Consider the following 25,808-nt stretch of genomic DNA (forward strand, 5'->3'; position numbering starts at 1 on the left):
TCAGGGCCTTTTCCGCAGGGTGGCTTGTTAACCATGCGGTGCGCTCCGCTGCTCGTTTATTTGTTACATTTCTATACCACCCCGTAGCCCAAGCTCTCTGGGCGGTTCACAAAACCACCCATCGCCCTGAACAACCCAACAACAAACCACGGGTTCTCAAGGGGGGGGGGGTTGTCTGAGACAAGTAAGCCGACTGCATGGTTAACAAGGGCACCCTGTGGAAAAGGTCCTGGGTGCAGACAACACGCGAGCCCGTGGTTCAACAACAACCCACGCTCAACCACCGAGCGTGGGTTGGCGTGTTGTGCAAACCCAGCCTAAGGGTTGGATCGAGATTTAAGCTGGATCAACAGCCCTGACAGAAACACCCCCCCCCGAAAATGCTACACAGAGAATCCAGAGAAACTGTGGTGTGGGGGGAGGGGGGATCCCCCAAACTCAGACGGAGGCACTTTCCACAACACTGTGAAATCTGAGCTACGAACACGTAAGATACGCACAAGGCACTTCATTTCTTTTAAACCTGAATCATGGTGGCAGAGGGGCAAAACTGAGAGCTGAGCCGGCATTCGATTTGCCAGCGTGTCTGTCTGTCATGCAAACTATGGCGCTGGGCTCACGCAGGGGGTGAAAAGCCTGCTGTGACATTAAATAGAAAACGTCCCCCTTAAAGAGGTTGTTCTAAAAGAAGTGAACCCCCGAAAAGGTGGATCAACACCAGAGACAACAAATGGAGATAAATTTTTAAGAGAGACACAAAGTTTGAATGGACCCAATGCGCTGAGAACGGTCATATTACGAAGTCACAGAGCGAAACACACACACACACCCTCCCCGGGCCGGTAAATTTGATACTGCTGGTTACTTCTGGTCCTCCTTCGCAAGGAAAATTTGGCTGTCCCAGTTTTGCACATCTCTCTCGCTTAAAAACATCATTCCATCGTTTCCTTTGATGTGTTTCACCTTTGGGGTGTTCCTGCTCTCTCGATATTGTACAGTTAGGGCTCCAAGAACGACCTAAAACAGAGGTGTCGAACCTTCGGCCCACGGGCCAAATCCCACAGGGGGCCACACACCCTTCTGCAGGCCCCTCCCCTTTCCCCAGCTGCCAATCATTTTGGGGGGGGTTTCCCAGCTTTCCCCCATCCTAAAAGGCAGAAATGCCTCCCCTAAGTCTTAGTTACTAAGAGATTCAAGATTATATTTCGTATTTTTTGGAATTTGCGGGCTCTTTAGCCTTTGGCCCTGGAAAGAGATCTGATGCCCCTGACCCAAATAAATCAATTCAAATCAAATCAAAAGACGTGTGTCCAGAAACACACAACGGCAGGAAGCGAAACCGAGGATGGCGCCCCTCTCTTGTGGCCTGAGGGAGAAAAGAACCTTAAACGCAGGGAAAAAAAAAAAGGAATCTGATCTAGGCTTGGGGGCAGGATTATAAAGTGGGGCTCACCAGCTGCCTCTGTTTTGGCGGGAGGGCAGGAGGCGGGGCCAGATCCTGGCCGGAGTCTGCGCTGCTGAAGGAGTCGTTGAACCCGTAAACCTCCATCAGGTGCTTATTCTTCTGCTGATAAATGTGTTCGTTCTGCGGCGTCTGGTAGAACATGGAAGGCTGGGGCTCAGAGTAGTCTTCGACAAACTGCATGTAGGCCATCACTGGAACACAAAAGGCGCGCCAGGAGGTGCGTGTGAGAGGGGTTACTCTCTCGGGAGGCGGTTGACAGCCCTCCTCCCTGGCCGGTGGTCCTAAGTTGCGCTGACGGATCCAGGAAGGCACAGAACCAAATCCGAGCTATTTCCTCAGTTTCGGGAGACACAAGGGGGGGGGGAGACACAAGCCCCCCACCCCCAGCATGCACAAAGGTACCGTGTGGGTGGCTTCCCACCACGGACTCTGGGATTTGTAGATCCGAGCGAGCGCTGAACACTCTAAAGCAGAGATGGGCAGAAAGTCGACCTCCCAGCTGCTTTGGACTTCAACTCCCAGAATTCCTCAGCACTTTCCATGCTGGCAGGGGCTTCTGGGAGTTGAGGTCCAAAAGGTCTGGAGAGCCAAGAGCAGAGGCCTGGGGCTTGCTAAATCCGTGTGTGTGTGTGTGTGTGTTTTAAATTCTTGGGTAAACCGCGGCGAGATTTGTTCAAATGAGAAGCGATACCAAACGACTACATAAATATTGCAGTCTTGCAGGAAAAGTGGGCCCAAAACTTAAGGGACACCAGGGATTTTAAAGAACAGCGACACACCCTCGGTCGTGGAAACTAGAATCTGGGGTGGGGGACGGGACACAGAAGGACATTCCTGAGACTGCAGCCACGCCGGCCTCTCCCTGTCGCGTTCCTCTGCGCGGCAGCGTTCAATGAGACAGGAAGGCCAACAGACCAGATGGAAAATGACATCGCTGGCTTCGTGTCAATGCCGGCAGCACACGCCCTCGAGCCGCGGTCCTTAAGGGGAAAGGGAGGGCGTCATCCCCTCCGTTCGCGTCATCCCCTCCGCGAACAGGGGAGGAATTTTGGCCATTCATTTTGTGGAATGAATGGCCAAAAAAAGGGGGGCAAGGGGTGAGAGCCCGTGGGGGGGGGGGGCTGGAGGCAGAAGGGTTGGGTCCAGAACTGGGCTCAGCCATAAAACTGGCTCGAAGGCTGTGAGCAACTCACCACCTCTCCGCGCGAGCCGGCCCACGGGGCTACAGCTGCGAGCCAAGAACCAAAGAGCGGAAACCCTAACGTGTGGCAGGTGCGTCGTAAGAGCGAAAAGGAGCAGGCGCGTCCAGAAGCAATCTACCGTGCATTGTTGGGAAATGGCGAAGTACAGAAAGCCACTAGTAGATGTTCAACCATGTAACACCTGCTCTGGTCCGCTTGCACTGGCTGCCTGTATGTTTCCGAGCCCAATTCAAGGTGCTGGTTTTGACCTATAAAGCCTTACACGGCTTGGGACCACCATACCTGACGGAACGCCTCTCCCGACGTGAATATACCCGGTCACTACGTTCAACATCTAAGGTCCTCCTCCGGGTGCTTACTCCGAGAGAGGCTCGGAGTGTGGCAACGAGGGACAGGGCCTTTTCGGTGGTGGCCCCCAGACTGTGGAATGATCTCCCTGACGAGGCTCGGCTGGCGCCAACGCTGCTATCTTCCCGATGTGAATATACCCGGTCACTACGATCAACATCTAAGGTCCTCCTCCGGGTGCTATCTCCGAGAGAGGCTCGGAGTGTGGCAACGAGGGACAGGGCCTTTTCAGTGGTGGCCCCCAGACTGTGGAATGATCTCCCTGACGAAGCTCGCCTGGCGCCAACGCTGCTATCTTTCCGGCACCAGGTTAAGACTTTCCTCTTTGCCCAGGCATATGGCGGCACATCTTAATCACCCACATGTTTAGTTTTTTAATGGTTTTTAATGCTTTATGTGTGTATGTTCTGTGTTTTAAAAAATCTAAATTTGGTATACTTGTTTTTATCTCAATTTTAGAATTTCTGTAAACTGCCCAGAGAGCCCCGGCTATGGGAGCGGTATATAAGTGCAATAAATAAATAAATAAATAAATAAATAATAAATGTTTCATCCTTGTCCAAGTGTCCCTTTTTAAAAAGCTATCAAAGCAGCGTGAGGCTGTCCCCCACACCCTGCAAAGGTTTTAGCCTCACATTTGGTGCTCCTGGGAGTCCGATCAGGCCCTCTGGGGGTCTCTAGAAGGCCCTGACCCCTTTCCCTGACCCCTTTCCCCGATCCACCAATCCCTTGGTGGTTTCAAGGCTTTCGGTCGATTTCCCCTTGTTAGCGCGTTGTCTGAACAGGCCCAGAGCGGTTTGCCAATTTCACAGGCAGCGGTCCTTCTCCATCGCTTGCTCCCTCTCGTGCAAGCACTGAGTCATTACTGACTCTTGGAGGGATGCCAGCTTAAGCTGACGTTTTCTTGGCAGGCCTTATAGCGGGGTGGTTTGCCGTTGCCTTCCCCGGCAGTTATTACCTTTCCCCCAGCTAGCTGGGTACTCATTTTATTGACCTCGGGAGGATGGAAGGCTGAGTTGACCCGAGCTGGATGCCTGAAACCAGCTTCCGCTGGGATCGAACTCAGGCCGTGGGGAGAGTTTCAGCTGCAGAAACTGCTGCTTTACCGCTCTGTGCCACACGAGGCTCTCCATCACTTGCTACCTGATCTTTATTCTAATGGGATATTCTGGCGACCGGACCTGGCAGCTTCTGACGGCAAAAGAAGTGCTCTGCCCTCAAACTATTGGGGGGGGGGGGACACACCACCCCCGAGTAATAGCGGTCTTAGTAGCAGCAATCTCCCCTCACCCCCATAAACCAACATTGTGCATACTGTGTTTGTTCTTCTTCTCTGGCAGCGGCGGCGGCTTCTCGGAGTCCCCCACGGAACCCGGGGCGGCGAAGTCAGACAGGAAGTCGACGGGTGCGGGAGAATTCCCCGGCTGGAAGGGCAGCACGGCGGCAAAAGGCGTGAAGGGCATCGACGGGAGCAAGGCAGGGTTGTGCAGGTCGTCCTCCGAAATGTTGTCGTACTGTGAGGGATGCCTCTCAAACAAGACCCGGCAGCCGGAGGTGTCGAACGGAGGGGCGGCCGTCCCCCTTCTCTTCTTCTCCGGCAGGGCCGGCGGGGTCTCGGCCGTCTGCGGGGCCGCCGAGGGGCTGCCATGCTCCGGCAGCTGGAAAGTGCGTCCGTGGAAAGGGGAGCCGGATTCCCCCAGGGCCTCCGGCAACGGGCTGAGGGCTCCGGTCACCTGCTGAGGTAGCTGGTCGGCGGCGTTGGAAAGGTCCTGCTGTAGGAACTCGTAATCTGGATCGTAATGATCTGAGGGCAACCAAAGAGGAGACGGAACGTGAGGCCGAGCGGCCGGGAGAAAGGGAGGATCGTTTACGAGGTCAAAACTCCTCCGGTGTGCAGCGGGACTTCAAACATTATGGGCGCAATCCTATGCATGCTTAGATAGAAAAGAAGTCCATGGCATGCTGGGAGTTGTAGGACTTTTTTTCTGTCTAAACATGCATAGAAATTCGCCTTAAGGAAAACTCTTGAGTGAAACTGTGTGTGTGTGTTTTGACTCAAATGTTACACAAGATTGAAAGACAAAATCGATCGTCTCTAGCTAATTCAACCCGTCCTCCACTTTGGGTCATGGGGTTCTGCCCAGTTATGGTATTTCATCTCTCTTAAGAATACGCAAACTCATAGAGTTAGTCCTCTTTACAAGAGACCCACTGAAATGAACGGGGCTTACATTAGACTCACATTGGACACAACCTCTTGTATTTTTTTTGTGTTCGCTTATTTGCGCTCCACATTTTAACTTGGTACACTTAGGGGGGACCACATTTCACCAGTTTTGAAATCTCTTCACTGGCTGCCAATTAGTTTCCGGGCAAAGTACAAAGTGTTGGTTTTCACCTTTAAAGCCCTACATGGTTTGGGTCCAGGCTACCTGCGGGATCGCCTTCTCCCGTACAATCCGCCCCGCACACTCAGGTCCTCTGGGAAGAATCTACTTCAGCTAGCAAAAACTAGATTAACAACTGTTATCCAGAGGACCGTCTCTTCTGCTGCTCCCAGACTGTGGAATGGCCTGCCGGAGGAGACTCGTCAGCTTAACAGTCTACTAGCATTCAAGAAAGCTATAAAGATTGATCTCTTCCGGCAGGCCTATCCAGTGGAATTTTAAGATGTTTTTAAAAGATTTTTAGGATGTTTTTAACAATGTATATTATTTTAATTAATATACAGGTGGCTACCAGGAGGAGGGCCTTCTCTGCTGTGGCACCCCGGCTGTGGAATGAGCTCCCTAAGGAGGTTCGCTTGGCACCTACATTATATGCTTTTAGACGCCAGGTGAAGACCTTTTTATTCTCCCAGCATTTTAACAGTCGATAAATAAATTTTAACTTGGTGGTTTAAATTCGCAATTTTGCATTGCTGCTGTTTTTATCTGGTTGAGCTTTTGTATTGTACTTTATATTATGGTTTTATACTGTTGTTTTTATACATTTAATTGTTTTAAATGTGTAAACCGCCCAGAGAGCTCCGGCTATTGGGCGGCATAGAAATGCAATAAATAAATAAATAAATATGTTTTGGTTGAGTATTATGTATTTTATCGTTTATTGCTGTTCCCCGCCGCCTCGATTCAGAATTGAGAGGTGGGTAAGAATTATTATTATTATTATTATTATTATTATTATTATTATTATTATTTCAGTTTATGGCCGTAATAAAGAGCTGATGGTGTTGGCGGGACTCCGGGAAGCTTCCTGACTCGGAAGCACTTCCTGTTGCGCAAACGCCGCCCCCTTTCCCCGCCCTCCACTTCTCTTCCTCTCCCCCGGAGAGAGCCCGGAGGTCCCGCTGCCTACCTAACGTTTCACAGCTTGTGTTCCGGGAGCACTGCCCGCTGTCGCAATCCAGCGAGGACAGCTGCTCGTCCGACTTGCTGAGCTTGCCCATGCTGTTGTACGGCGAGAGGCGGGGGGACTCCCCGCCGTAGGACTGGCTGCCCCCCGACAGCCTCCGCTGAGCGTAGCAGTCCGCGTCAAAGTCCTGCAGGCGCAGAAGGGGAGGCAAGTGAAACGAAAGTCCTGCCAACCCGTTGGCACGCTGGATGGTTTGGGGGCTTCCGACAGATAAGCCCACTTAGCGGTAGGACTTTCATTTCGGTATATTAAAACACACACAAACTAAAGCGAGGAAAATGAAGCCGGTTTGAAACAAGTCACAATTTTGTCAGCCCGTGGCAAACCAACCCGCCCTCTTTCAGTTCATTCAGCCCATCTCCGGCCAAGGAGGAACGCCAAACTTAGGGAAATTTTGGATGACGATAAACAGTCATGCAACAGAAATACGCATATCGGAACAAAATAAAAGAAGGAAAGAGGGGGAACCCCCACCCCACCCACAACTCCACATCTCCGTAACTAAGCAACCGTGAAGTATGTTATTGAAAGGAAATGGCATTGATTCGTTTCGAAATGGCTCAAAGAATCCTGTCCAACATTTTGGCATTTCATTCATTCATTTATTACATTTCTATGCTGCCTAATAGTTACTGTATTTCTTCGGTTGTAAGACGCCATCGATTGTAAGACGCACACTAATTTCAGTACCACCAACAGAAAAACAAACAAACATAAGAGACGCCCGCGATTCTAAGACGCACCCCGTTTTTAGAGATGTTTATATGGGGGGGGGGGAGTGCGTCTTAGAATCTAAGAAATACGGGTAACACCGCCAGGCCTTTTCCCAGACAATCTCGCTTAAGATGGGTAATTTCTCTCTTTCACAGTCGCCAGGTCCACTGTTCAGACCGTGGGCCTGATCTAGCCTTCTGGCAGTGCACTTTTCAACAAATAGGATGCAGCCAGCCCATCGCTAAACACACACACATACACACCTCTTACACACCAAGGCTGGTGGGACAGCACCCAGATGAGGAAGGCATTTGGAATTTGTTGGAAACCTTTCATTTGTTCGACCTGCAGATTTAGGCATGGAGGGGGGGGACCTTAGCACAGCCCTCCTCAACCTGGTACCCTCCAGATCTGTTGGACTGCAAGTCCCATCATTCCCAGCCAGGTTGGGGAAGGCTGCCTTAGCCTGTATCAAATTAACAGATTCACTTCAGAATCCAATATAAACTTCTCCTGTTGACCTACAAAGCTTTTCACTGTCTAGCTCCTTCCTATCTCTCCTCTCTCATCTCACACTATTGCCCCGCTCGTGCTCTTCGCTCCTCTGATGCCATGTCTCTCACCTGCCCAAGGGTCTCTACTTCCCTTGCTCGGCTCCGTCCATTTTCTTCTGCTGCCCCTTATGCCTGGAACGCTCTTCCAGAACATTTGAGAACTACAAGTTCAACCGCAGCTTTTAAAGCTCAGCTAAAAACTCTTCTTTTTCCTAAAGCTTTTAAAACTTGATTTTGTTCTGACTTTTATACTGCCTGTTTGGTGCATTCTCTTCCCCTCCTTATTGTTTTATTATGATTTTATTAGAATGTACGCCTTTGCGGCAGGGTCTTGCCATTTATTGTTTTACTCTGTACAGCACCATGTACATTAATGGTGCTATATAAATAAATAAATAAATAAATAATAACTGGACGTCAAATTCCCATGCTTTTGATTCCCATGCTTTCAAAAACTTGATTAACTGGAAGGGTGTGTCACCAGCTGAGGCCTAGAAAATGCAGGCACCTGCCTCTGCCGCTTTACACTGCTAGCCCGGCCACGGGGACTGGCTTCCCGACAGTGGCCTCACGCGCACCTGCGTGTGGCTAGCATTACCCTTTTTCTGTTATTTAATCTAGGCAGGCTTTGTCCTCTCTTCCCTTGAAACTGCCGTTAGCGCTCTTATTTTATCCGGTCTTTGCTATGGTTAATGCCTTAACTTTCTGGTCTGCCTATCTTAGTCCTTCCTCCTCCTCCTCCTGTGTTTTTTTCTTTTTCAACTCTGCTGCCAAACTAGACTGTGATGCCATCCACGCAATTAGCACTTGCCGTGGACGGCTTTTTAGAAGTAAATTACAGGTGCATCTAGTTTGACCCCAATTTCCTTGTCTCATTCTTTCCATTCTGCTCCATATTGCTTCCCCCTTCTTCACCGCCTTCCGTTTCAACTCTCGAACGTTTACATCCTTCATCCGTTCTTTGTTCTCTTGTCCCTTTATTCTCCTAAAGATTCTCGGCTCTTCTGACACCCTTGTTCGCTATTTTAGTACAGATGGATAAATTCTATTGGTGTGTGTATTAACTGGAAGTACAGATGTTGGAGAAATCCAAAATAGAATCAAATGAATTCCAATTTTTATGAATCCGACCTGTGGATTACGCAGCAGACTGGCTTTTTCCAAGTCGGGCATAGAATCATAGAATAGTAGAGTTGGAAGGGGCCTATAAGGCCATCAAGTCCAACCCCCTACTCAATGCAGGAATCCACCTCAAAGCATCCCTGACAGATAGTTGTCCAGCTGCCTCTTGAAGGCCTCTAGTGTGGGAGAGCCCACCACCTCCCTAGGTCACTGGTTCCATTGTCGTACTGCTCTAACAGTCAGGAAGTTTTTCCTGATGTCCAGCCAGAATCTAGCTTCCTGTAACTTGAGCCCGTTATTCCGTGTCCTGCACTCTGGGAGGATCGAGAAGAGATCCTGGCCCTCCTCTGTGGGACAACCTTTCAAGTATTTGAAGACTGCTATCATGCCTCCCCTCAATCTTCTCTTCTCCAGGCTAAACATGCCCAGTTCTTTCAGTCTCTTTGTTTCCAGACCCCTGATCATCCTGCTTGCCCTCCTCTGTACATGTTCCAGCTTGTCTGCGTCCTTCTTGAATTGTGGAGCCCAGAACTGGACGCAATACTCTAGATGAGGCTTGCAGATCATTTTTCTGTGTTCACTGAATTTTGCGCAAATTCACTAATAGAAAAATATGCAAAGCATAAAAAAAAACCAGCTGAAAATGCGCATTTGGGGGAGATCTGCGCATTTTTGCAAACGTGGAAAAAAAAATCTGATTCCATCGATGAGCAGACAACGCAGATGGAACAGATCCATCGATCCCAAACTGGAAGAAAATGGTTTTGTTTTTTTCTTTAAAGGATGGATAGGGGGAGAATAGAAACCAGAGAGGGTGAACTTTTCCCCAGATTTCTTACCTAATTCTTGAAGGCAAAGATTGTGCCAAAGGTAAGGTGGCAAAAGAGAGAGAGAGAGAGAGAGAGAGAGAGAGAGAGAGAAATATGTATATCTTGCTTCTGGGTGGGGCAGGCAGTTACCTGTCGGTTGATGCCAATGGGTAAACTGGATCCGCTAGTTGTCCGGCTCATGGGTGCCACAACGGCTACTCTAGTAGGCGACGGTGCTGACTGACGTTTCTTAGGTGGCAACGCAGGGGGAGGACTGTGGCAAATGAATAAAAGAATACATAAAAAGAAAAGCAACAGAATACATTGCATGCGAGTCCAATATTCCTGCATCAGTAAGCCAGCCATAGGAAACCAGAGAAGGAATATCAGCTTCTCTAACAATCTTGGCATGTCTGGGGCTTTGCCGTCTATGCAACTCAACTGCTTTTCCTGTCACATTTCCCGCAGGAAATAAAGTCAGGATAATATTTCTTTAAAAAATAAAACTCTCAAAGACCCTTCGACATACCTGGGGTCATAATTCTACCTAAGGGGTACTTATATAGCCCGGCCGAAAATATTGCCAACTCACAGGGGCTCCATGAAGTTGTCAATGCTTCGCCCGGATTTGTTTTCCTTCACGTTAATCATTACAGGACAGTTCGGACATAGTTCTGGCTTTCTAATCGGGCGTACAAGCCAGGATCAAATCCTGGTTTCATATCGAGTTTTGTAGTTGGAGATTAAAGGCACAATCCTATCGGGACGCCCGTGCAAATGGTTCCACACCGGCTGTCCCGGAGGCCTTCATCTCAGCCCGCCAATACCGAGAAAAATCACACCGGAAATTTGTAGCAAGCCGAGCCTTTGAAAGTCAAAGAATCCCACACGTTTCTAGCAAACCACGCAATGTTCACATCCCTTCACCACAGACTATAACAGGCAAGTTAGGGTGTTTTTTGTTTTGTTTTCGTGTTTAAAAACTTAAAGTGTGGGGTTGGGAGCTATAGGGGGGGTTCTTCCTTCTTTGTAGACACACAATTCAGGGTCTTTTATGTGGTTGCTGTTAAGAGAAGATACTTAGAGAACGAGGAAACTAAGAACAGCCTTCATTTTCACTTTCTCTCTCCCCACCTACCATTTTCCACCCAGTGCGCATCCTCAAATATACCCCAGAATCCTCTGCAGTACATAGGGGGAGGGGGCGCTCCTTGGCTGATAGGTTGATGTGAAAAGGGTGCTCTTGCCACAAAGTCTGAAAACCACTGGAAGACACCAATTGATTCTTCCCACTTTAACTGAAGCGGCAGACAGGTGAGGGAGGCCACCTACCGCCCCCTGCGGCCTACCTGTTTTCCGCCACCCGGATGCAAGGGAGGGGGGGCTTGGGAGGGGCTACTTCTTCGTCCGTGGAGTCGGCCATCCCCTCGGAGGTCTGAGCCATCCCCGTTGTCTTGTTGAGAATCTCCATCTCGCGATCCGTCAAGGGAAGCTCAGACGGGCTGAGGAGGGTGGGAAGCAAAGCCAGGCGTTTTAGCCTTAAGACGGCTCGGCGTTTTACGCCATGCCAAGGCAGAACGTATAAATATTTGCATGATCCAATCCCTCCAGCTCTTTAAAAAGCGCCTATGTATTCTCCAATTGCCCATGGATGGGACACTACTGTGAAACGATTAGATAAATAGATCACTGTCTTGGGTCCAGGAGACCCATAATTCCCAGCCATGTGATGGACTGCAACTCCCATGCCACCCAGTAATGGAAATGATGGATGTTGCGGTCCAACCCATCGGGAGGGCACCAGGTTGCGGAAGGCGGAACTGCATCATAGAGGCGATGCAAGATGGGCACCATACCTTGGCCTCCATCTTGCATCATGGGGGTGATGCAAGATGGGCACCACACCTTGGCCTCCATCTTGCATCATGGGGGTGAGGCAAGACGGGCACCACACCTTGGCGTAGCCGGCCACTTCGGATGCATACTTGCCCTTACGTGTCGTGCCAACGGGGAGACACGGGCCAAACGTGTTGGCTCCAGGGATCCAGCAGTGCATCAGTCATGAAGACCACCACCCTCGGCTCCCACTTGAACACACGTCTCCATGTGGACAAGCTGCTGCTTCTTCCCGGATCTACCCACCATTTCTGTTTGTGTTGTGAACTCTGTGGATGACATGTATGACCTTGGCCGATTCTACAAGGAGCCCGCTTCGATCAGGGTATTGGCTGGCACTTACCTGTCCGAGGTAGACGGAGGTAAACTGGGCTTGACTGGGCTAGTTGGAGACGGGTGCTCTTGCTTCTCAATGGTGAGCTTGACCAGCTCCTAATCATAAACACAGCACAGGAAAACAAACTCAGCCAAGGTCCACAGCAGCGTTTGTAGCCATTAGGAAACGGTCACTTTCTTGCTGTAGATTTGGGATTTTCAAACCTGAGCCCGCCATCTCTAGCCTTGGGCAGAGAGGAGCGCATTTGAATCAAAGAATTTTAGAACTGGAGGGACCCTTGGAGGTCATCTAGTCCAACTAGGCATCTTGAAACTACAGCATCCCTGACAGGTGGTTCTCAGGTACTACCTATCTCACTATGCACTGGCCTAGATGAACACGATGGCAGTTTTGTAAAAAAAAAAAAATCTAGGTTTTAAATTTATAATTACTTCAAAAAGTAATTTATTTAGTTGTGCAGCTCCTGACGAAGGATCTCCGGATGGGAAACTCTGAGCGTTGTACAAGTTTGACTGAAAGTTGTTTTGGACATTTTAATTTTTTTATATTTCAGATAAAAATAAAGAAATTTCTTTTGACATTTCTTAGCACCAGAGCTAGTAGCCGCTTTTTCTTATAGCCTTTCTTTGGTGCTTTCCCCCTCTTTTTCCGCAACATGATACGATGCCTGTACTTTTGTTTCGTTTTGGTGTTAATGACCACAGAGACTTCCAGGGATGTCAAAAGCTGTGCTCGCCCACTTGAGCACTTGCATGGGGCCACAAGACGGAAAGCTACACCAGGGCCCCCGATCCAGTGTGAGCTGATAAACAAAGAACAGCTTTCTCTGCACAGCATGGTGGCTGCAGCCGGTTCTGTTCCAAGCAGCCTGCAGGGAGTGACTGTACCATGTGAAGCAGCCCCTGCTCTATAGCTTCCGTTCTGATTTGTCCACCATGAGGGCAAAAAAGAAAAAAAGGGGAATTCCGAAAGGAAGACTTCCAGATTAAGATTTGCTGAAACATCATTTATATATATGTCAGCACGTGAACCCACGATACGACAGAAAGGGAAGTAAGTGTTGGAAAGCAGAAGTGGTCGGGACTTTCGGAAATGGCTCCTGGATTGCGAACCAAGGGACTGAGGGGAGGAGAAAGGGTTCAGATGAACCGACTGGAGTGTGCGTGTGAGACACGTGGCCTGAAACTGCACGAGGGAAGAGTCTTTATCTGCTGCAAGGAAAGGAAAACCTTTCGTCAAATGATGCTGTGTGCTTATGCGCTAATTCCTCTTTCCTTCCCAATGTTGACTTTTCGATTGTAAATTCCATCCCTCTTATTGCTTTTCTATGAAAAGCACCGTGAGCAACGGTGGCATCATCGCCATCAAAGTCTCTGGGCAACTGAGCTTCTCAAGACAAGCGGTAGGACTATTCTTAGCTGCTGAATCGAATGGCAAACCAGAGAGAGATTCGGTTCCCAAACGGCAAAGCTGCACGGTGGCAGACGTCCGGGAGACGGGTTTCACTTCTGCGTCACGTTCTTGGCATCAAAACCACTCAAAAACCAGGGACAAAACCCCAGTCAAGAAAGATATGCCGAAGTTTCAGGAATAAGAAAAGCCCTCTCTGAAGGCAGCCCACCTCCTCATCCACCCGATAGCCACGTTCAGATGTTAACGGTAAGCCAGAATTCTGGAGAATCCTGGCTTATTGTGAAGACGCTGTGTGCTGGGGGCATGCAGCCCATTGGCTCCTCCCACCAGCAGGAACAGCAATACTAACCAGGGACTGGAAGCTTAACGTGTTGTCCAAAACCAAGCATGTCGTTCTGCCCCTTTATAAGCCAGAATTACAAATCAGGGTTTCTTCTTGCTTTATGAATCCTGGCTTGTTTGGGAACAACAAGCCAGAATCCCCGTTTCAGACGACGAGGGAAGCTTTCAATTCCAGGTTACTTTAGCCGATCTCACTGGTGGGAGGATGCAAAATGGACATGTAGTAGTAGTAGTAGTAGTTTATTACGGTCACAAGACCAGCAAAGTAGAATAGGACTGTGAATACAATGATATAAAAGCAGTTACAGTTGATTAAAAGTACATTTTTAAGAAGCAAAATTGAATAAACAGATTTTAAAAATGCACACGTCCCACTCATAAACTGGCTTACTGTGAACAGTCACAGTAAGCCAGGATTCTTTAGGAAGGCCTAGCTGCGTCGCTGTTACTATCAGACTTTAGAGCTGAGCACGTTCTCAAGCTGGGATGCTTAACTCATTCTTTTAGACAGGGGTGGGAGGGGTGTCAAATTTGTCTTCCTTGCGGGGGCTGCACCGTTCCCCAGAACGGGCAGCGGGGGTTCTGCCAAAAAGCCGCGAAAGACAGCAAAGAGAACACCATACCTTGACTCCATCCAGAACAGCCTTAATGACTCCTTTCACCGTGTTCACCACCTCTTTGTCTTCGGAGTTGATGCCCTCAAGCATCACCTGATCGGACCAACGGATCAAATTGCCCAGGCTCTGGTACACACGGCTGTAGCAGGACGAGATGGCAGAACTGCAGGAGCAATAACCCGCCGGTGAGAAGAGGGAAGAACACCGTTGGTTCCGATTCATAATTCGCTGGATCTCTGACTTAAGCAGATGTTAAAACTCTGGATGCGTTTTTAATACGCCAGCCAAGATAAACTCATCCCTCCCAAAACGTCTTCGATAGCTTGCAGTGGAAAGCAAGATTCTGTATGTGCACAGAGGTAGCTTTTCAACTCAAATCTGTTTGTAGTCCAAGACCTGGGTATCAATTAGCGCTCACAAGGAGCTGAGCAAACACCTCCAAAGGGACCGTTTAAGGCTTTAAAGATGGGTAGGCACGGAGGGGTGGGGAAGGAGCTGAGCAGCCCCATAACATATCTGATTGAAGCCAACAAAGCAAACGCCTCCATTAAAGACTCTGATTCCTTGACCTCTTTAGATCAACATTCACCCTTGAACTCAGTGAGGCCTCAGGAAGGTAGCAGCTACCGTGCAGAAGGAATTGTGGCCCCAATGTACCAAAATGCGTCTCCCACGTGCAATTATTATTTTTAGATAGAATTGAATAAATGCTATTAAATTGAATTGACAGATAGATAGATCTGACTACACAAGATACATAGTTCCATATAGATAGGGATAACTTTTAATAGTCTGTGCTGGCTGGGAGGATTCTGGGAGTTGTAGTCTAACACATCTGGAGGGCACCAGGTTCGGGAAGGCTGTTCTGTGCCTTGCCTAGCTGGAGCCTCAATCGCTTCTCCTTTAGCCACCTGGCCAACCTGCCCTTTAAAGGCAGAGTCTGGAACTCACTACCACAGGATATACCGTAGTGATGGCCACCCATTTGGATGGCTTGAAAAGGGGGTTGGATAAATTCCTGGAGGGGAAGGCTTTCTAGGGTGACCCTATGAAAAGGAGGACCGGGCTCCTGAATCTTTAACAGCTGCATAGAAAAGGGAATTTCAGCAGGTGTCGTTTGTATATATGGAGAACCTGGGGAAGTTAAAGCTGCAGGAGCTATACTAGAGTGACCAGATTTAAAAGAGGGCAGCTTTAACTGGTGTGATGAAGAGGAAATTTCACCAGGTTCCCCATATATACAAATGACACCTGCTGAAATTCCCTTTTCTATGCAACTGTTAAAGATACAGGAGCCCTCTCCTCCTTTTCATAGGGTCACCCTAAGGCTATCCATGCTTACTAGCCCTGATGGTTATGTGCTACCTCCAGTATCAGAGGCCGCAAGCCTGTGTGCACCAGTTGCTGGGGAACATGGGTGGGAGGGTGCTGATGCACTCCTGTCCTGCTTTGTGGGTTGGCCACTGTGTGAATAGAGTGCAGGTCTAGTTGGGCCCTGGGTCTGATCCAGCACGGCTCTTCTCGGGTTCTCTTCCTGCCCTCCAGTGACCCTCCTGAAAGGTTTCCTCCTGGCCTTTGAAGCAGCTGTGTGAATGAATGGGGATTTTTTTAAAAAAATAAAATAAAAAATCTGCTATTACATGGTGTGATGGGAACAAGGCCTCACCAAAACAAAGTGCAGGAAAAGCAGGTGGGTGGGTGAGTTGTGAAATCCAGCCAGGAATCCTAACCATGAGCATTTTCCCGTCATTGAATGGCTCTGCTTAAAGTCGGGGCATCAAACATCTTTCAGCCTGGGGAAGGGGGCAAATTCTGTGTTGTTGCTTTCAGAGTTCCCCGTGGCCAGGCGGTTCGAAAGGGGCAGAATCGCAGGTTGGTTTGAAGAAACCAGCTGAGCCTGAGGCCTGTGCGCTCTATCCGGAAGCGTCGCACCCAATCCCATGACGCCCTCCTTCTCAATGAACTCCCCCCCCCCCCAGTCAATACTCACCTCTGTTGAATCCGTGGGTCCGCCTGGACCAGGGGCAAGATGGCCTCCAGCACTTTGCTGGCGGATCCCGGGAGCATCTCCAGAACCTTGCTATCGATCGCCATTTTGTCGACGATGGTCTTAAAATAGCGCAGGGCGCTCACCACGTCCTTCTCTTTCTCCTCCAGCCAGGTGAGATTCTGAGGAGGAATGCGGGGAGGGGATGCGGAGAGAAAGAAGAAGAAGAAGAAGAAGGAAGAAAAGGTGGTGAAGTTCTGTTGTGGGTTGTGGCTTTTTAAAAGGACCTGCCCATGATACGTGCTTGTCAACCTTGACACCAAAATTTGTTGCCTTGTGCGTTGGGCGTTGCAGCCTGGTGACCGCCAGCCTGCCTCTGTACAGACTACAGTGCTGTTTTTACAGGGGAGGAAAGAATAGGAAAAACAGGAGCATGAGCAGACGGCACGAGAAGGAAACCATGGAAGGATAGAGCAACAGGCTGGGAGGCGGAGTGGAGGAGTGGTATGTTGAAGAGGCAGGAAGACATGACTGCATTTTATAATTTCTGAGCGGCGATTACTTCCAAAGGGCCAGCAACGGAAATGAGAGCAGTCCTCTTCTAATCCTGCAAAGCAGCCTTCCTTGGCCTAGCGTCCTCCAGATCTGTGCGTGTGTTCATTTATTTATTAGTTACATTTCTATACTGCCCATTAGCCGAAGCCCTCCGGGTGGTTTACAAGAGAAAGCTTAAACCATAAAATGCAGAGACATCGTAAAAGATAAAATAAAGCTTTTGCTAGTTATGGGCCAGTGAATCCCTCTTCTTATTGACTAGAAATTTTATATGGCCACTTTCTTGGCTTCTACGATTTCACCAGGATTTGCTGAAATACTTTCAAGCATTACTGCAGTCTTGAGGGCTAGGATCTTGTTCTCTCTCTCTCTCTCTTGTAAAATACACAATGCATATGTAAAAGCGAACGTTCCCAGGAGCTGAAATGCTGCTCCTGGCAACAGATTTTATGACAGCTTTTCACATGCAGGAAGAAAAATCTCACAGACGCATTCAAACAGCCACACCTCGGAAGCCTCTGCCCCGTGAGAGCCAGAGGTTTTAAATCAAGGCTATTCTCCTTGCATCCCCTGGAAATTACTCAGGCTGAAGAAATCAGAGCTTCCTTCCTTTCTCCCCCAAGCTGAAGTGAGACTTACACGGCAGAATTTGGGTTTTTTGCTTCCTTGCAGCAAGCGTCGTGAATCCATTCGTGTTTGAGAAACAAGCTGACCCAGAAAGGCTCCGTCAAACATAAACAAGCACACTTTATTTCTGAGCTGTAACCGGGGCGGGGCTGTTGGGGTTTTTTGCCCCATGCTCAGGAATTCCAGTGTTATTTTTGGCGACACTGGCTTCCGCTTTAGCTGGAGTCAACGGTTAACCACGCTCGGCCCCCTAAAATAAAGGCACAGGAACACAGGACAAGGAAAACGCTTACCCAAATCTGCCCTGGAAGACTCCCTTTGGCTGTGCAGCAAGTCTAGAGAAAGTCCCTGGCCTGCTAGCTTCTGCTACCCTCTCTCCTAGGCTAACCTCCTGCCTCATTCTTCTAATCGGTTGCATCTCACCTAACTAATCAATTCGCTGCAGACAACCGATCGCTAACATGGTTTGAGAGTTAACTCCCCCAGAGACCAACGTTATGCAGGTCGCTCTGTTTTTAAACACGGACATAAACTCCCCCAGCCCTGCAGTGCCCACTCTCTACGCCTACAGATTTAGCTTCCAAATCGCGCGAGGTACTGGTTCCTCTCTATTTGGCCCTGGTTAGGCCTCATCTAGAGTATTGTGTCCAGTTCTGGGCTCCACAATTCAAGAAGGATGCAGACAAGTTGGAGCGTGTTCAGAGGAGGGCAACCAGGATGATCAGGGGTCTGGAAACAAAGCCCTATGAAGAGAGACTGAAAGAACTGGGCATGTTTAGCCTGGAGAAGAGAAGATTGAGGGGAAACATGAGAGCACTCTTCAAATACTTAAAAGGTTGTCACACAGAGGAGGGCCAGGATCCCTTCTCGATCCTCCCAGAGTGCAGGACACGGAATAACAGGCTCAAGTTAAAGGAAGCCAGATTCCGGCTGGACATCAGGAAAAACTTCCTGACTGTTAGAGCAGTACGACAATGGAACCAGTGACCTAGGGAGGTTGTGGGCTCTCCCACACTAGAGGCCTTCAAGAGGCAGCCGGACAACCATCTGTCAGGGATGCTTTAGGGTGGATTCCTGCACTGAGCAGGGGGTTGGACTCGATGACCTTATAGGCCCCTTCCAACTCTACTATTCTATGATTCTATGAGGTGCACCACTCTGAAGAGAGGCAGAGTGGTGTAGCGGTTAGACCTTGGGAGTCCAACACATGGACTGTCAGTATCATGGACGGCAGTGGATTTGAACCCGGGCCTCCCCTCTCCTAGCCTGACACGTCATTCTGTGGGACCCTCCCCTGCCTCTTTCCTCTCTCCCTCCCACCCACCCGGACCTCTCGCTTTCGCTCCGTCTTCCACTGACAATATTTAGTTGGAAATTCGTAAGCGTGCAAAGGAACGGACCTGTCCTTTCCGTTTACGGGCCCCTGTAAATCAGCATGGACAGTGAGAGCAATTGCAAATAGAGACCGTAAAACACTTAAGGAAATTAAGCGTGCCGTACACATGACAAGGAACAGCGACGTTCGCTGGGTGAGCTTCCAGCAGCTGGCCAAGTGCCCGAGTCCTGCCACACCATTCGGAAACCCCAACAGTGCCATTCCAGTTCCTCAGCCCCTACCATTTCTTCCCCACACAGAGAAACCCCTTCCCCCCGCTGTCATGAGATGGATGAATCCGGCCATTCCAGTTGCTCCGATTTTTCTAATTGTCCTGAACTTCTGAGATTTCTCTTTTCTTTTTTAAGATAGAGGGGAGATTTGTACACATTTTAGCGTGCGTTTCTCCTATAACAGGCATTTGCCAAATATACAGTCTTGACCAGCTACCCAGTTTCCCCGAAAATAAGACAGTGTCTTATATTAATTTTTGCTCCCAAAGAGGCGCTAGGTCTTATTTTCAGGGGATGTCTTATTTTTTCATGAAGAAGAATACGGTACACATTTATTGTTGAACAAAAAAAAAAGGTCTTATTTTCGGGGGGATGCCTTATATTACAGCGAGAGGCAAAACTGGAAGTAGGTCTTATTTTCGGGGGATGTCTTACTTTCGGGGAAACAGGGTATTTTCCTAATATAATGCATTTGAACATTATTTTTCTATGCCCCTTTCCCTACTATATTATCTATTTACCCATTATGACGTTTATTTCCTGCCTATTTTTCCCTTGCAAGGCTTATGTGACCCTTCTCCTCTCCATTTTATCCTCACACAGGATAGGTAAGGCTGCGAGACCAGCCCAAAGTCACCTCGGGAAATTCATGGCCGAGTGGGGAACGGAACCTGGATCGTCCGAGTCCCAATCCCGCACACTAAATGCTGCACCACACTGGCGAATACCGGCATTTTTCTTATTGGAGAACTCCACTGACAAATTTGGAGAAGTGCACATGTTGAAGGACGGTTGAGTTTGAAAGTGCGACTTGAGATGCTATGCTTGGTGTGAAGCATGGGGCTAGGGAGACATTTCTCTCCCTCTCTCAAAATGCTAGAATGATTGGTGGTGGATTCAAGACAGATCAAAGGAAGGACTTCTTCGCACAGCGCAGAGTTAAACTATGGAACTCACTACCACAAGATGTGGTGATGGCCACCAATTTGGATGGCTTGAAAAGGGGGTTGGATAAATCCCTGGAGGAGAAGGCTACCCATGGCTACTAGTCCTGATGGCTATATCCTACCTCCAGTACCAGAGGCAGTAGGCCTATGGACACCAGTTGCTGGGGAACATGGGTGGGAGGGTGCTGTTGCACTCCTGTTCTACTTGTGGGTCTCCCATGGGCAGCTAGTTGGTCACTGTGTGTAAAGATTGCTGGACTAGATAGACCTTTGGTCTGATCCAGTAGGGCTTTCTGATGTTCTTAGAGGTATTTCTTGTCCATCTCTAGTTGTTATTATTATTATTATTTTATTACATTACATTTATATACCGCCCCATAGCCAAAGCTCTCTTTGACCAGTCTTTGAACAGCAACTCAGACGCAGACAGGGAGAAGCCAGATTGGGGGAATCAAATACAAGCCATAGAGACTCTGGAATCAATCCCTGATAGTGAGTCCAGACCTGACAGGTGGAACCCTCTGGAACTCAGGACCAGCAACCCAGGAAACAATACGCCACACTCCTTGTTCACCAATACGGGAAAGCACAGCCTGACTGAAGCGAATGGAGAGGTGTGGCTATACATCATTGGACTGCCCCTTTAAGGCCAGCCAGGAATGATAGAAGAGCGAAATTGGAGCCCAGATATCTTAGGAGCAAGTGTTGGGCAATCAGTGACCTCTCCATGGTCCTGAAAGTTTCATACCTGACCATTGTCTCATGGAACACGTTATTTGTTTATGTAAAATATTTTGATCCTACGCAGCCAAAAAAGGCTCTTGGAGCAGCTTACAACCAGAAAAAAAATAAAATCTAACTAGACACGCCACACGAGGAAGGAGGGATGGGGAGGGAAGAGGAAAAACTAAGCAGACTTTCAGCAGGGCTGGTGGAATGGCCCTGCTTCTCTCCCCATCTCCCGCGGAAGGGGGCGGTCCAACGGGAACAGGCCCTGATGTTCTCTTTGCCTGCTCTTGTCTCCCTCATTCCTCCTTCTATCTCACAAGACAGAGCATCCTGTGCCTTCTTTGGCATTTGCACTCTACAATTTGGATTACAGATCGGATTCCGCTTGCCCTGTTGACCCAGTGGCTCCAGGTTTCGGAGGGCCCTTGGTCAAGACACCTTCCGTGGGCCCACCAGATGTTCTTGCTCCTCCTCCTTCTCATGATGGCGCCCACAGCCAGGAAGGAAGAAGGCCAGGACATCTCCTGCTTCTCCTTCTCACCATTACCATTGTCTGGGGCCAGAGCAAGGCAGAGGGCCCTTGCTGAGGTATGGGCCCTTGACATGTGCCCAATCATGCCTACCCTTGACATCGGCCCTGCCTGCTGGTTCCTGCTCAACTGAGGTACGTAGGGGCATGTGCTGCTACCATCTGCCTCCGCTAGGCTCTGCTTCTTTGGGACACGACATCCTGCCAGCTTACCTTGTTCACCACCTTCTCAGGGGTCTTCACCACGAGGTCAGGCTGCTTCCCTTTCTTGGATGGCGTCCGCTTGATTTTCGGCGAATGGAACTTGTCCATCAACTTCATGGTGAATGAGGACAGGTGGGAGCGCTGAGAGTCTAGGAAGGAGAGAGGGGAGAAACACCATGTAGGTTGCTGATCGGATAGGAACGCTGCGTGCTGTGAATGACGGGCCTGGGTGGAGCTGTGTGGAGGCCGCAGGGTTAAGGGGGCGTGTCTGTGGCAGGCATAACACACCCCACCCCACCGCCGGAGGTGGAGATGGAATTCCATTTGCTAAAACCTGTACGCGTGATAACACAGCCCCCAGCAGCTAACAACCTATACAAAGCACAAAATATTCCATAAACGTTAAAGTCATGACTCTAAAATCACAAATATATAATAAAATAAGGTAGAATAAATAGAGCCAGTAAAGTATCTTAAGAGCACTGAGAGTCTAGGCCAGTGGTTCCCAAACTTTTTCAGGTCATCGCCCCCTTGGTTCCACACACTCATGCCCAGTGCCCCCTACCCTACACTATAAAAATAATTATTCAGAATAGCGGTTTTCAACGACCCACTAAGGAAGATAATAATAATAAAATTCAAAACAGTAACAATTAATTGAGTATTTATTCAAAATCCAATTACATCTTTTCCCTCTTCCTCAGCAAGCCTGGGGTGGGTGCTTCCCATTTAAAGAGGCCGCACTCCTCTGGATCTTGCTGGTCTGGGTGCCCGGGCTGAGTGGTGGCGGCGGCAGCCAGATGGAGGAGCTGAGCTGAGGAGCTGAGCATGAAAAAGGGGCCATGTGCATGGGAAGCACCTGCTGCAGGCTTGCCGAGGGAAGGAGGGAAAAGAGAGCGAATGCCTCTGTTTTGCAGCCAGCGTGGCGGGGCACACCAAGCAGGGTATGTTTCTTCATTAGCATTTTGGTGCTTTTGAAACATTTCAATTCACCATTAAAAGGACTCTTCTTAAACGGTATTAATACATGTGTGGATTCTTATAGGGCTTGGGACCAAATGGGACCCTATATGGCTTGGGACCAAACTACCTTCTCCCATTAAAATGTTTTAAGATCTTCTGGAAAGGTGCTTCTCGGAAAAGACCACCTCGAGCGCCCCCCTGCTGCTCCTTTGCCTCTTAACGCCCCCCTATAGAATCCCACTTTGGGAACCACTGGTCTAGGCTCTGTATCTTAAGAGCACTGTGTGAACCGCCCAGAGAGCTTTGGCTATTGGACGGTATAAAAATGCAATAAATAAATAAGACCAGGAAGAGGACAACAAGAAGCAATCAAGGGCATGGCTGAGGTTTAGAAGTTTAGAGCGTTGGACTGGGACTGGGGGGACCCAGGTTTGAGTCCCAGCTCTGGCATGAAGCTGGCTCAGTGACTTGGGGCCAGCCGGTAACCTGGTTCGCACGATCACTACAGTCCACTGTGGCTTATTTAAGCCATGATGAGCCAGGCACCTACATGTGTTGGGTTGCCTTTGCAAGTTCCAGATGGCGCTCGTCATGTTGTCCGAATCGAGGTGGCAGGGGGCTGAGCGTTAAAGAACCGTCAAATAAGCCATGGTTTGTTGTAGCGTTAATCGGGAGCTGTTTATCCTTCAAACAACCCCTGCTGCCTGGGTTTGGACATCACAACAAGCCATGGCCGCCCTTCGCTGGGGGTTGGATATTTGAAATGGCTGACTGCAAGCGTCCGGAATCCACTATGGCTTAAGTATGACTCCCAGCCTGATTTGCCTCACAGGATAGAATGGAGAGGAGGAGGAGGGTCACATACATCACCTTGGAGGAAAAGGCGGGATATAAATGCGACAAATAATCATATTATGGAATATTTATTTATTTTATTACATTTCTATCCCGCCTTTTTTCCTCCAAGGAACCCAAGGTGGCATACACAATCCTTGTCCATTTTATCGTAACAACAACAACCCTGCGAGGTAGGTTGGGCTGAGAGTCTGCGACTGGCCCAAAGTCAATACTGCAAACTCCGACTCAAACAAGTATCTTGAGAGCAGGAAAAGGACAAGAAGAAGAGATCACGGGCACAGCAGAAGGTTTGGAAGACTAGGCACAGTGTGGAGAAAGCGGTCTTCTCCCAGCCAAATTGCCAGAACTTAGCCGAAGTAATGTGGAAAAGGCTCTGAAGCAATGTTCAAATAAATTCTGTTCAACTGGTTCCTCAAAAAGGAAGGAACACCCACCGACACGCTGTGTATGGGTTCCTCCTCCCTCACCCTCATTTTGGCTATTTTAGTCTCGGCACGGTTTTACGGCTCAGAGGTCCGTGGCCCCAGCAAGTGGCACCGCTTCACGCTGGCTGGTATTTTTAACCGTTTCGCCGTGAAGCTCAATAAAACCAGCTGCTCTCCCAGCAAGCGGCTGGGCGTGTACTCTGAGCAAGCAGCCCTTAAATAGGACAGGGAGGGGGCTGGACGTCAAGGCCGGCCGGGCAGACAGCAAGCAACCGCCTGGCACCAGAGGGCATGGCGGGCGAAAGCCAACTGCGTCCTTTGGTTCACGCTTCGCTCCTTCGGGCTCTTGGAGGATGCGGCTGCTCAGGAATTGGGCACGATTCCTAACTATCTGTCTCGGATGAGGCTAAGCAAGCGCAATCCGTTCTGGCAGAGGGTTAGGCACGCCAAGAGTCTTGGATCTCATTTTTATAGCAAGTTCCTAGGCCTCATGGCTGTAAGACAGGGGAAGGCAAGCTCAGGCCTGTGGCCCTCCCGGACCCCCAACCCTTCCCTATAGGACGCCCCGAGATACCTCCTTTCCCCCTATCGAACGTTGGGTGGATTGACAATGTTTGTGCAGGTTCTTTTCCCCATCCTAAGAGGTTTAAATGCCTTTCCTGAGGGTTAGTTACTGGCTGTAAGAGCTTTTAGCTAAAATATGCCTGTATTTTTGGCCCTGCCCACTTTTGCCTTCAGCCCCGCCCCCCCACCCCGAGTTTCTCCTAAACAGAATTCGGCCCTCAGGCTAAAAGAGGTTCAACGCCCCTGTTCTAAGGGGGGACGGACAACCACCTGCCTGTCAAATAACGAAAAAACAACACAGACCCAGTTTTGAAATAGGCTTCAGAAAAAGGCAGCGAGACTGATGGGATTTGTCACTTGCCACAGGCAGCCGGGTGAATGGCTATTTACACGTGGCCCAGTTAGCTTTCGTGGTTTAAGTGCTTTTCCAATTTGTCTCTGAAGCTGGGATTTTTGTTTGATCGATTGCAAAATAAGAGCGCACGGGCTCCTGCCGCCAGGTGCCGTCATGCCAGAGAGCAGATTCCGTCCTCAGGCGGCGAACCCACAGGATAAAAAAAACCAGACCTCGCAGCGATGGGTCATCGGCACGCAGAGACAGCTGACCGGAAGAACGGTCGAATCACACTGAAGACTTCTGTTGAACACTCAGAAAACACAAGCCGGTGGAAAGGAGCCACTTGCTCTCCAGCCCCCGAGCCTTGCAACACAACATGGTTGCAACGCACAATTTGCTTCCAGATGGCGGACATGCGCAGCTCACCAGCGCCTGCAGACCACCGTGGCCTTAAGAAACCTCTTCCTGCCCGCAAAACAACAACTCCACTTTTGACTGTGAAGTTCGTGGCCAGCTTGTCTGCTTTTTGAATGCTCACTTCCTCCCCACCTCCCTCTCTCTCGCACACGCACACACAGAGGGATATGACATCACCAGAGCACAGCACGAGGTAGGTGGAGATGCAGCCAGAGTTCCCCCTTTAAGTAATCACAACAGGCCACTTGAACTAGGTACTGAGAACGAAAAGCTAAATTACCTGCCCTGGAATTCCAAGCAAAGTTAAGAGTTATAAAACCCAGACTTGGACCTGAGATTTAAGAACACCCAGTAAAGCCCTGGTCCAGTTCTACCTTTTGATCAGGGATGGGGAACATGTAGCCACCAGATGTTGTTGGACTGCAACTCCCATCATCCTGCACCACTGGCTATGCTATCTAGGACTGATGGGAATTGCAGTCCAGCATCATCCGGGCAGGGCACATGTTTCAGATGTTACATTGTTTTCAACTGGAGTGGGGCTTTCTCTGTGGTGGCCCCAGACCTGTGAAACAACACCCGTGGTAAGGTTTGCAGGCCCTGGAAGGGGAAAGGTGTATGTGTGCATGGGGGCAGGTACTTGAGGGTCGGGCAGAGGAGGCCCTGCCTGCATCAAGCTCCAAGCAGGGCCCTGCTCTACTTGACCCTACTCATGAGGAATCGAAAGGGGTTCAGCACCCCTGGTCTATCACATCAAGCGTTTTCCATTCTCAGCTCATTTCCAGTCTTGGAATAAGGAAGGGAGAGAATTTTTATGCAGAAACA

General features: G+C 49.3%; 1 protein-coding gene across 6 annotated transcripts in view; it reads right to left on the reverse strand.

Moving 5' to 3' along the window:
- Positions 1–25,808, reverse strand: part of RAPGEF1 (Rap guanine nucleotide exchange factor 1) — a 290,356-nt gene that overhangs the window by 217,320 nt on the left and 47,228 nt on the right. For all 6 annotated transcript variants that reach the window (XR_010026312.1, XM_063144707.1, XM_063144706.1 and 3 more), the window contains exons 2-10: positions 21,429–21,568; positions 16,224–16,402; positions 14,240–14,396; positions 11,868–11,956; positions 10,978–11,130; positions 9,779–9,902; positions 6,373–6,556; positions 4,331–4,819; positions 1,454–1,656 (exon numbers count right to left, since the gene is read on the reverse strand). Coding sequence is in view for 5 of the 6 variants with exons in the window: in XM_063144707.1 (XP_063000777.1) it covers positions 1,454–1,656; positions 4,331–4,819; positions 6,373–6,556; positions 9,779–9,902; positions 10,978–11,130; positions 11,868–11,956; positions 14,240–14,396; positions 16,224–16,402; positions 21,429–21,568 (1,718 nt within the window). In the remaining variant the exon portion in view is untranslated. The remainder of the gene's footprint in view (positions 1–1,453; positions 1,657–4,330; positions 4,820–6,372; positions 6,557–9,778; positions 9,903–10,977; positions 11,131–11,867; positions 11,957–14,239; positions 14,397–16,223; positions 16,403–21,428; positions 21,569–25,808) is intronic.

Source organism: Elgaria multicarinata, chromosome 19, assembly GCF_023053635.1.
Source record: "Elgaria multicarinata webbii isolate HBS135686 ecotype San Diego chromosome 19, rElgMul1.1.pri, whole genome shotgun sequence".
NCBI classification, from domain to species: Eukaryota; Metazoa; Chordata; class Lepidosauria; order Squamata; family Anguidae; genus Elgaria; species Elgaria multicarinata.